The sequence below is a fragment of the Sander lucioperca genome, chromosome 4 (assembly GCF_008315115.2).
Source record: "Sander lucioperca isolate FBNREF2018 chromosome 4, SLUC_FBN_1.2, whole genome shotgun sequence".
Lineage (NCBI taxonomy): Eukaryota > Metazoa > Chordata > Actinopteri > Perciformes > Percidae > Sander > Sander lucioperca.
In genome coordinates, this window is record NC_050176.1 from 6441935 (window position 1) to 6453241 (window position 11307).

Below are 11307 nucleotides of genomic sequence, written 5' to 3' on the forward strand. Positions count from 1 at the left end.
CGCAGCCTTTGCGGTGTGTTTATTGCGCCAGTTGATATTGATATTGCGATGACAATTAAAAAAAAAACTATATATTGTGCAGTCCTAGTAGCTGTTGCTGAAAAGTCCACTGACAGCAAGTTCTCCAGCACTTACATGTATGAGCTCCAAGAAACATTACTTGGAAAAGATTTTGTTATTTCAGCCTTTATGTTTTTTACAGAAATATTTGTTTTAAAAACACACACACACAAACACACACACACACACACACACACACATACAAACACTGTGATTCTACGTGTGTACTGAATTTAGAGTCTTGTGTTGAATGTTGAAGTGCATCAGCCCTGATATTTTTCTAATTCAGCCAGAGTACAGTCTTAGACATCTGCTGATCCTGTCTAAGTTGTAGACATACCCTGGTGGAGCAAATCAAACAAACACCTTCAAGAAGACATTCAAACCTGTTTAAAGACTGTTTACTTTTGCGTCACTAGCTCCAAACTGTACCAGCATATGTGTTGTACACTGTCATGCACTATCAAACTTGAATTGATGTATGAGGATAGACAGCACAAGATGACAGACGCATATAAAGATCAAGGGGAATTCTGGTAAACTAATAGTAACATGAGACAGCTACCTCTATTAGACTTGAGTACCTGTTATATCCAGCATGAGGTCTTTGATGAGGTGACCCACGATAGCATAAGCAACACCAACTACGACCAGAGCAGCCACCACAAGGTAGAGGACTGATTTAGGAAGCTGGATGAGGTCCCTGGAAGGAGGCTTGTACTCCGTGTACAGAGGCTCCCCATTTTGAACAGAGAACTGGAATGGAAGTCCGCCTTTGTTTGTGTAGTTAAAGTTGTCCATATTCCCAGAGTAGGAGCTTCCACGTCCTCCAAGGAGTCGTAGTTATTTTATTATATTCAAATTGAAAGGTTACCCAATTCGATCATCCACTTGCTGAGGTGTCACTGCCTACAATGCAGAGAGGCAAAGTCTACAATTTAAAAAATATGTATATTTTATTGTTTAAATAACTTTAACACAGAGCAGATGGAAGCCACTTAACCAACATGAAAATAGGCCATCAGTGAATAAATCCACCCACCTGTCAAGACCAAGTTTTTGCAGCTTCCAGATTAAACGTGTGGATCTTTGTCGTTCTGATTCACCAACATGTTTTCTACACAGCAGTTATTATTAGTACCATAATGTTATCATCAGGCCATCCTCAACAGACATCAGGTCATTTAAGACAGCCTCGGTGCCTCTCTGCTGTGTCCCCTCTGCAGAAATAATCCAGACTGTGGGCGGTGACACAGACAGACAGAGAGAGAGGAAGGGAGAGATTACACTTCCAATCACAGCAACGATCAATCAGTCCCTCATCCCAGCCCCATCCCATGATCGTCCCACACACAGATTACTTAATCCACAGTGAGGGCTTTCTCACCCATAATTCTCTCTCTCTCTCTCTCTCTCTCTCTCTCTCTCTCTCTCACACACACACACACACACACACACACACACACACACACACAAACAAAGAAAAAAAAGAAATTCTAAATTGTTTCGAGGTCATCAAATAAAAAATAAAAAATAAATAAAATCCTTCAGACTTCCTGACTGGAAACAAGGAAGACTAGAAACGTCCCACTTCCAAATTTGTCTCTGTCATAGGCTACTCACTACTGTAATATCTATTTTTTAATTGTAAAAAGATGATAAATTAGGGTTTCTGTTGAATTGGTGATAAATGCCGAGAATTTTGAGGTAACTATTTCCATTTTCTGCTTACATTACTTTGCATCTAAGTTACCCCATCTAATCCTGCAATATTGATTACATTTACACACTCTCAAATGGACGATCACAGGGTTGCATAATGAGCAATTTAGGTTTGATCGTAATGAGTACTTTTGCAGTGCTAACGTTACTGTCATAGAAATAAAACGAAATTGAATAGGCTATTATTTCTATGGTTAACGTTACTTTACTTCTTCCACGGCTGCTAACCAGGTCAAGGTCAAAACATCTCTATATTTTAGCCATAGAGTCTATGGCTACTATTTATCACGTGGTTTCGTTCTAATACCGTCTATGGCATAGACGGTATTAGAACGAAACCACGTGATAAATAGTAGCTAGCGAGATCGAGATACAGGACATTAGCACTTAGCAGCAAGCTGAGTTAGCTAGCTAGTGAGCGCAGTTAGCTAACGGCCTGGCTACGCGCCAAATAGCTAGCTATATGTTGGTGAAGGAAACATTATACGCATTTGTTTGCAACGTACTATAATTAGGTTACATAACTGTATTCCTTCTGTGGTTTGCAAGTGTGAAGCTAAAGGTAATATATTTTACAGTCAATAGGGGTTAAGGTGGTCTGTTAGCTAACATTAGCTGAAACTGCTAGCTAGCTAGCTAATTGAGAATTGAGCCACATTATACTCACATACTGTTTCTAACGTTATTTGTGTATATTTAACAGGTGTTTTTTGTTTTGTTTTATTCAACTTAGATTTATTCCTGGAGTCAAACAAAGCAACATGGATTTTTTCTTTGACGACCTACCATCCACATCACAGTCCACTCCCAAGAGCGGACATGAAGATTCACAGCTGGTAATTACAGGTTTTATATATATATATATATATATATATATATATATATATATATATATATATATAGAGAGAGAGAGAGAGAGAGAGAGAGAGAGAGAGAGAGAGAGAGAGAGAGAGAGAGAGAGAGAGACCTTTACAAAAAAGAAAAAAGGGACATTAACTTGTGGAAGATAAGTTAATAATACTCCTAAAAAAAAGCCAAACAACATTGTTAGTTCAGTTTTACCATTTTTCGGATCTGTGAAATCATACTTGTACAGTAAATGGTTACTGTCGGCCACCTGATGGTGATGGAAAAGTTGTTTTTTCATTGTCCTTGACAATACAGACAGAAGACATGGACCCAGATTCATCAAGAGGGAAGTCTTCAAACACAAGCATGACTGAGACTCAAGGGCAGCACACCTGGTACTGCATTACCTATACATTACCTATTCCATTCACTGAAGTGATAGGAGCTACTTTTTCCTCTATTGTTTCTTAATGAATAAGACATTTAGGAATACATCTACATTCAACCTGCATGCATGTCTGTTGTAGCCCCAATATAGATGACATCAGCAGGAGAGTACAGGAACTGGTGGAAAAGATAAACGACAACCGCACCAGTGACCAGAAAGTGATGGACGGCTTCCAGGAGAAGTTAATGCAGAAGGTACAAACCTTATTTTGTATACCACAAATGTTCATCTGGTCAATGGACAGATTTTTGTTTTACTCACATTTAATTCCCTAGGTGACAGAGATGTGTCGGCAGACGAAGGAGCACATGTACACGGTCTATGAAGAGAACAGTAATGAGATGCAGGTGAAGCTGCAGGTGTTGTCCGAGGTGCTGGAGAGCTGCACTAAGCTCAACAGTGAGCTAATAGAGGCCAACCAGGCGCTGGCAAGTCTCAGAGGGGGCCTGGCCATTAACCAGACATCAGACCCCTGATAAACTAGCTACTGTTCTGATGTCCATATTATATTTGAACTAGTTAGTGTTCTTTTATTTATGTTGAGTATTCAGAATAGTTGACTTGAATAAGATTACTACTTTTGGTTTCCCCTTCGTTCTTCCTCCTTTTTCAAGAATAGACAGTAGACTGTGCCTAGGTTTTTAGGGCAGTTAGTTCAGGTTACAGCTCGTGATTGCAGTCTAAGAAAACAAAAGCTGAATCCATGTTTTGTATGTATCTTCAATTCCAGCATCTGTTGATTTAATAAATACAAGTACAACAAGAACAAAATAAACCATGTTATTTTGCTCTCAGGTGTTTAACATTTTACACCAAAACTTAAATGAATCAGCACAGATGCATTGCAGTTATTCAGACCTACAGTAACTAACATATGGTAATGTAAAATGACAACAGAAGAGAATTGAATTGGGCACAAGTCTGTATCAAGGGATCTGTACATACTGAATCTCGGCTACACTCACTCATATATTTCCACTCATTCAAAGCCATTTATTTACATATTCAATTATCACAAAATAAACCAACATATAATGCCACAACATTTACATGCGCCCTGCATAGTTAGTACGTGAAGTATATTTTAGGCATCCATCCCAGTTGGACGCAGTGCTTAGTTAGGTTGACCTTACATATTCACAGAGGCAGTAATAGACGGCTCATATCACTATGTTTGAAAACATATAAATGTAATGAGCTATTTGAGAGTCATCCCACCAGCCAATGCTCATAATGTGAGACAGATTAAGTGCACTTTATGTTTCTATACACATGAGTTTGCCCAATGGCAAACAGGTAGCACAGCACTGATCCACATCAAGTCCATTTCAACCTTTACTTTCCAACAGTGAAAGACTGCAGTCCAGTGATGGCTCTGCCTAGGATCAAGGCATGGATGTCGTGAGTTCCTATAAACAACGACATTTTACATCATGAACAAGGTGTTTTCACATGAAAAGATACTTCATTTGCAGTAAGAATCACTGTATTCCTTTGAAATGTATGTGGTATTTTCCTAACATTACTCTTTTAAAAAGTCCTCTTTAGGTATGAGAAAGAATACACATTTTGAAGTTTTCTTTTACAGTAATTTAGCTAAATTCAAACAGGATAGTTTATTTGTATTCACTTTAAAAAATGTGTTTGAAGTTGATTTTAAGTGGACAGAGCATTCTGAAAAATCTATCGCTTAATCAACCTGTAATAATCTATACGCTGCTGACCTCTGGTGGTAGATTTACATAATTGCAGCTACAGTTTGCAATCATTTCCACTACAAACCTGCCTTCTGTTGGTACTTTAAAAATGCAAAAAAAAAAGAAGACTAAATGTATCCACAGGTGTGTGTGCCTACCCTCGTATGTGTTGACGGCCTCCAGGTTCATGACGTGGCGGATTATGTGGTACTCATCTGCGATGCCATTTCCTCCCAGCATGTCTCTGGCTTGTCTGGCAATATCCAAAGCCTTGCCACAGCTATTCCTCTTTAGCATGGAGATCATGTCTGGTGCTGCTCTATTAGGATAAGAATACCCACACAATAAAAATGGAAGTTTTCTTTTTTTCTTAGTAGAAGACAGGACTAACGTAAACAAAATTCTAAGACAGAAAGAGGAGACTCACTTCTTCTGATCAATAAGTCTTCCCAGGGTCAGACATGACTGCAGCCCAAGGGTGATCTCAGTCAGCATGTCAGCCATTTTCTTCTGCATCAGCTGGTTCCTGGCCAGTGGCACCCCAAACTGGATTCTGATTGGAGGGTAGAAAGACATGAAAATCCATCCTTCTCTAAAAAAAAAAAAGCTGAGGCTGGCATAACACAAGGAGACAATCTAGATGGTAATGTTAATGTTGACACTTTTTTCACTGGAGTTGGATTTTGTTATGTCTGTAAGGTCCTCTGACCTTAAAACACACAGAGAGAGAGAGAGAGAGAGAGAGAACATTGTGTACCTGTCCAGTGTGTACTGCCGTGCAGCATGGAAGCAGAATTCAGCAGCTCCCAGAGCTCCCCATGCAATGCCATACCGGGCGTTGTTCAGACAGCCAAAAGGACCCTGGTCACGAAGGTCAACAACAAAAGAAATGTTAGATATGAGCATGCAGTAACATTGTTGTTGTAATATTTAAGTAAAATGTATTTGGTTTTGTTGGGGTTGAACTTGATCTAAGGGAGCAGCCACTTACAGCCAGACCAGAGACGTTGGGCAGCAGGTTCTCCTGGGGAACTTCCACTTCGTCCATCAGGATCATGCCGGTGGCAGACGCCCTCAGCGAGAACTTGCCCTCAATCTTGGGGGTGGCCAACCCCTTCATGCCACGCTCCAAGATGAAACCTCGCACCTTACCATCTTCACACTTGGCCCACACCACTGCGATGTCTGCCACGGGGGAATTTGTGATCCTATCAGAGGAAGTAAAGTGAGGAACAAGAAAAACATGAACTGCATGATTACACGTTTAAGTCATTCCCAAAGGGCTTGATGCTTGGTACGGACCCAAGTTTCATTTAAAGTTTGCAGTTTTCTATCACTAAGCTACCCCAAAAGAGAGGAGCAGGCTTTGTTAACATGTGGGATGTACTGCATCCGTTAGGACTTTATACATACACACTGGCTGCATTGTAGTAAAAGTTCTTTTCACGTCATTTATCACCAGACCTCCATGTGTCAGACACATTCATTTTAGTCCCCGGTAGTAGGCAGTAAACAGAGGAGTGTACATTTTAAACTACCTTAAGTCCAAAACTAAAGGCGACACTGGGACAGAATATTTCCCTATTCTTCTTTGCAGCAACAGAGTAAAATATGACTTTTAAATGGTAAGTAGTAACGTTTATTTTGTTGCTATAATTCATTATTGAAATTTTCTGTTTTCCACAGTATATCAGATTTTTTTCTAATACTGTACCTTCTAAGGCCGGCCACACACTGGCTGCGTGGCGTTTTCTATGTCTTTACACACCTAAAACGTGTCTGACGTGGCGCTGCTGCTGCTAGCCTTGTCTGCACACATGTATGTTTCCCATTGATAAAATGTATATCTGCATTTATGTCAAAACCTAGAGACTTTCAAACATCAAAATGTCATTTATTAAATGTATTTGTGTCAAAATGACATATAAACATTTTTCGTATTCTATTTTGCCTGGAAACGCTTCCAACACGCTTGCGTGTCGCGTGAAAAATAGGCGTTGGTCCTATTTCTAGCATGCACGCATTTTAGGTGCGGCCCACGCCTAAATGCCTGTATGTGTGTCACGCAGGCAGTGTGTAAGCTCTAACCTGTTAACATGGGAGCCAAGCTGACACGCTCACCCCACGCAGCCAGTGTGCAGCCGGCCTTAAGGCCGTTTTATGGTTGTGCATAGAATCGACGGCGTACCCCCGCAGTCCCCTCTGCGTCTACGCCGGACCCTACACCGTAGCCTGACTGCACCTCTCGAAAAATGTAACTACACGTCGCAGCGACGCACGTCGCTCAGCCATGGCTTGGTAGCGTTGCATTTCCCCTGACTCATTTCCTGGTTCTCCTTCTGCATAAACAACATGAAATCAAGGAGAGGGTTAACTTTTGCTGCTACAGATTTCCCACCGTGGTCAGAAAACACAGGGGAGACACTTTGGCTCTCTCACTATGACTCTAGAGTCGCTACTCGCTCTGAAGCTAATCGCCGTCACTCTCTCACTTCTCCCTCGCTCTATCACCCACTCCCCACACACACACACACGCTGGCTCGACGCACACACCAACGCACAAGTATAAACATCAGGCCACTTACGTAGGCTACGGCAAAGCTCTGCGTGGAGCCTCCGCAGAACCATAAAACAAGCTTAAAGCACAAATCGTTGTCCAGGAGTAGCATTAATATTTTCATGTTTGTCCCATTTCAGGTCAATAGAGAGCTTTGACAAAACACTCCTTATCAGGAAAACCAGTGCTTCTTATGTGTCCATCTACCTACCAGGTCTTGGCTCCACTGATGGTGAAGGTACCACTGGATGGGTTGTATTTGGCCTTCGTCTCCATACTGCCGGGATCACTGCCGTGGTTAGGCTCTGTCAAGCCAAAGCAGCCTAGGATTTCTCCCCGAGCTACGAAACAAATGAAAACATGAGGGACACTCCTGAAACTGCCTTTTGCCATTTTTAAAATGTCATGTACATTTGCAGAAAATGTCACTCTCACCAAGCCGCGGCAAGTACTTCTCCTTTTGGGCCTCAGTGCCGTAAGCATTGATAGGGTGCATGACCAGTGAAGACTGGACACTCATGACCGACCGATACCCGCTGTCCACTCTCTCAACCTCTCTGGCAATCAAGCCGTACGCCACGTAACTCGTGCCTGCACAGCCGTACCCTGCAGGGTAAATAAAACAGCGTAATGCACTACAAGTAATCATCATCCGAACATATAGAAAACACATTTTAAGATCTTCGAAATACTGCAGAACTAAGATATTGTCCTAAGACAAAGGCTTACATACTGTAGGACAAAATGATGATAATGTAGTTTTGTTTCTGTTTACCTTTAATAGTTGGGCCTAAGACGCCCAACTCTCCCATCTCTGAGACAATCTCACGGTGGAAATCTGTGGGATGGTGCACGTTGGGAAAATAGGAACTTGCAGTCAAATATTTATCAGAAAATAATAAACACTTTTTGCACACCTAACTTAACCAAAATGTTGCAACTCGAGAAGTAAATTAGTAAAAAGCCAAAACTGCCTAAAAGACATTAGACGTATAGACAACAACAAAGTTCAGCTTCTATGAGCTTGACATAAGTTCGTCCATATAGTCGAACACGGACATAATTCCTCTGTACGCTACGATCGTGCATGTATGATTTGCTTACGTTCATGTCTGTTGGCCATGAGGATGCGGGGCATGAGTTTTTCCTGGCAGTAGTCGCGGAAAGAGTCCCGGATCATGATCTCCTCCTCGGTCAGCTGGCCCTCCAGATTCAGTGCATCCCGCCAGTTGAAGGCCACCTTGGCTAAGGGTCAAAACATGTACACACACGTCACAGTGGTTATGTCACTGTGACATGTGACAACAGAACGTGTGAAGGAATCTGGAGAGATCAGGTTCAACGTATCAAAACTTCACTTACGTTCCTTCGTTGGCTTTTTATTTTCTTCAGCATCTAAAGGAAAAAGAATAAAAGTGTTGAGTCTTGTAGATTACACATCATCTTAACAACTTATATCTGTTTAACCTGCTGTGAGGTTTTTTGTTTTGTTTTTTAACTTTTTGGACAGAAGCGAAAAGTGTTTCCTACATCAAGGGAGATATTTCCCTCAAGACTGTCACTCCAAACTTTATCCAATCATTTCTTTCTATATATTTAAAGAATTTAAATTGTACCTTTGGCAGCGGTAGCAGCTGTGCCCTGGGCTCTAGACACTGTGACAGCAGCACATTTCTGGCTGTTGGAGAGCAGGCGAGTGACGGCACCTCTGAGAGCCATACTGTATGTTTACTGATCATAGAGGAAAAGCAAATTAAACACATTTTATATTATTCAAAATCCATAAACAGAGTGAAAGCACATTTCATAGTTAATGGCACATTGTTATGCAACATTGTTGTAGGTTAAGTTGCCAGACCAGTGAAAGTCAGGCAAATCTGTCTTAATGTGTTTCCTTAATTATCTATGTAAACTTTTTTTGTTTGAGCATTCATTAATATTGTTGCATTATTATCACTCCATGCAGTACCAAATCAAATAATCAAATCAATCAAATCAAAGTGTTTATAATGTTAGACATCATCAGAACCAAGTAGCATGCTGTCCCTTGGTGAGCAACGTTCAAATACCCTGAATCCACTTGCAACTTCCACGAAACAATGTTAAACATTTAGTGACTTTTTATTTTCAGTAAATCTTAGACTAAACATGCAATGGTACAATACCTTTTTCCTGCCGGCTGGTGGGTTAATCTGATGATGCGATAACTTTTCAGCGGTAGAGGTAAAGTCGCTTAAGTAATAATTCGTTGTAACGTCACAGGGATATGTAACGGCAAAACATGGGAGCTCTTTTCCTCCATGACAGGTGAGGCTAAAGACACTGGAGGCAATGCACGACCTATACGTTGTGCAACGCATGGAAGTTATGCAACCAATGTTGGACTGCCTATAGGGGTGGAAACGTAATTATACTAAATACACTCGGGGTTTGTCTGTTGGGAATGTGCGATTCTGCTTCCTGTACCGTGTCTAGCGATGTGTTTTAATTAGGTGCGTGAATTAAATCTGCAACGCGTTTCCACACTCAAAATGGCGCATATGGATGACTGTTCGGCCGGGATGTTAAGGGCGTGGGCCCACGCGCTCCCAGCTCATTGGCTGGTAAAATAAGGAGCCATGCACAGATGTCTTCAGGGCCTGTCAAACATTTCTATTGCTCTGCAGCTGACAGTGGAGTCAGCGGACAACAGGCAAATTCAACATTTCAACAATAATCATATATATGATATGGATGTTGGTGTTTAGCTTTGTATATTGTATATTCAATAGACTATTGTGAGAGAATTGTTATGTAGGTAGTAGGCCTATATTTAAGCAAGGGAATAACTCCGGAAATCTGAAATTTAGTCTAAAAATGCCCACCAAAAGCTACTAAAAAGTAAATATTTTGAAGTTGTTTAATACGACCATCCCCAGGTTTTAAAGAGAAAATATATATAACCTCTTGATAACTCACAATAACCTAAAAATGTAAACTTGGGGATCATTAAAGTATGTCTTCTTCTTCTTCTTTTATTTTTTTTTCTAGATAAAATATAACCCAGTTAACATTAAATCAGTTGATATAACCAAGACAATTTCTTAACACGAGGCTTTGTCAGATGCATTTCTTTATTTGTTGTTTGTTATTTAAGATGGTTAAATGATCTCATGAGGATTTTCTTAAGAAACCTGATAATATTTCTTATTTAATGTTTTACCGGCACACCTACACCTGACACTTTAGTGGTCAGAGAGGTGCGGCAGAGCAGTCACTTGACACAGTTCACCTCCCAGCCAGTCGAGTTATATAAAAACATGAGATAGTCTCTCCTAAATGTTTGTCCTTCAGAGGAATTTTTCATTTTTGGACGAATGTTAGGGAGTTCGTTTTGTTTTTGTACGTCACAGATTTGCTGTGGTGTCTATACGAGCTGAGTGGAGCAGCACACAAAGCAGTAGGTCAGTCATGGTCTATCATGTTCACTTCTCATTTAAATGTAGATGGTAAGAGTATGCTATCCATTACTCTCATGTCATGAGTTAGTTAGTAAAATGAATAGTTTTTCCTCAGAGTAGTGGAGACTCTGCTCTAATGGTGGAAGACATATCCTTAAGTAAAGGTAACAATACTACATTATAAAAACGTCATTAAGCATTTAAAATGTTATTTAGGTGTGTAGGCTATACAGTGTAATCCGCTAAATGTAGGGTACTGGAAGTATCAAAAGAAAAGTAACTTGTGGTCAGCATTTTTAAGATGTATTTGGTCAATGTTTATTACATTGTTTAGTATATATGATTACTTTATATACTGCTTTATATACCGGTAGATAAATCATCAATAATATTTTATACGCTGATCATATACTTTGTGAATGGAAAAAAACCTCAATCGGCACAGTAGCCTACAGTGGAATAGAGCTCTTTATACAGAAGTAGGCTATAAAGTGGCATGAAGTACATTACAAGAAGCTCTCAATTGTAGTTGAG

General features: G+C 40.4%; 2 protein-coding genes across 5 annotated transcripts; one reads left to right on the forward strand and one right to left on the reverse strand.

The window, feature by feature from the left end:
• The first annotated feature begins 1679 nt into the window (after nucleotides 1-1679).
• Nucleotides 1680-3787, forward strand: syce2 (synaptonemal complex central element protein 2). 3 transcript variants are annotated; one of them, XM_036000752.1, is made up of 5 exons: nucleotides 1680-1767; nucleotides 2516-2618; nucleotides 2947-3026; nucleotides 3159-3273; nucleotides 3355-3787. In XM_036000752.1, exons 1-5 carry the CDS (start codon nucleotides 1751-1753, stop codon nucleotides 3553-3555), a joined length of 516 nt encoding a protein of 171 aa, XP_035856645.1. In that variant the 5' UTR covers nucleotides 1680-1750; the 3' UTR covers nucleotides 3556-3787. The 3 variants fall into 3 exon arrangements, with proteins under 3 accessions (XP_035856645.1, XP_035856646.1, XP_035856647.1); XM_036000753.1 differs by lacking the exon at nucleotides 1680-1767 and adding an exon at nucleotides 2105-2251; XM_036000754.1 differs by lacking the exon at nucleotides 1680-1767 and adding an exon at nucleotides 2128-2344.
• On the reverse strand, nucleotides 3776-9877 carry LOC116039556 (glutaryl-CoA dehydrogenase, mitochondrial-like). 2 transcript variants are annotated; one of them, XM_031284430.2, is made up of 12 exons: nucleotides 9500-9877; nucleotides 8950-9057; nucleotides 8696-8728; nucleotides 8438-8578; nucleotides 8109-8171; nucleotides 7769-7939; nucleotides 7545-7674; nucleotides 5768-5984; nucleotides 5534-5637; nucleotides 5204-5329; nucleotides 4935-5095; nucleotides 3776-4488 (listed from the first exon to the last, which is right to left on the reverse strand). In XM_031284430.2, exons 2-12 carry the CDS (start codon nucleotides 9050-9052, stop codon nucleotides 4415-4417), a joined length of 1323 nt encoding a protein of 440 aa, XP_031140290.1. In that variant the 5' UTR covers nucleotides 9053-9057; nucleotides 9500-9877; the 3' UTR covers nucleotides 3776-4414. The 2 variants fall into 2 exon arrangements, with proteins under 2 accessions (XP_031140290.1, XP_031140288.1); XM_031284428.2 differs by having other exon boundaries at nucleotides 8950-9064.
• Nucleotides 9878-11307: the final 1430 nt, after the last annotated feature.

Excerpts from the sequence above, each read along its gene's own strand:
- LOC116039556 (XM_031284430.2), bottom strand. The coding sequence starts at position 9,052 with ATGGCTCTCAGAGGTGCCGTCACTCGCCTGCTCTCCAACAGCCAGAAA. Across the intron at positions 5,638-5,767 it reads CCAACGTCTCTGGTCTGGCT|GGTCCTTTTGGCTGTCTGAA; the intron begins GTAAGTGGCTGC and ends CTTCGTGACCAG. Across the intron at positions 5,330-5,533 it reads CGGCAGTACACACTGGACAG|AATCCAGTTTGGGGTGCCAC; the intron begins GTACACAATGTT and ends CCCTCCAATCAG.
- syce2 (XM_036000752.1), top strand. Across the intron at positions 2,619-2,946 it reads GACATGAAGATTCACAGCTG|ACAGAAGACATGGACCCAGA; the intron begins GTAATTACAGGT and ends TTGACAATACAG. Across the intron at positions 3,274-3,354 it reads AGGAGAAGTTAATGCAGAAG|GTGACAGAGATGTGTCGGCA; the intron begins GTACAAACCTTA and ends TTAATTCCCTAG.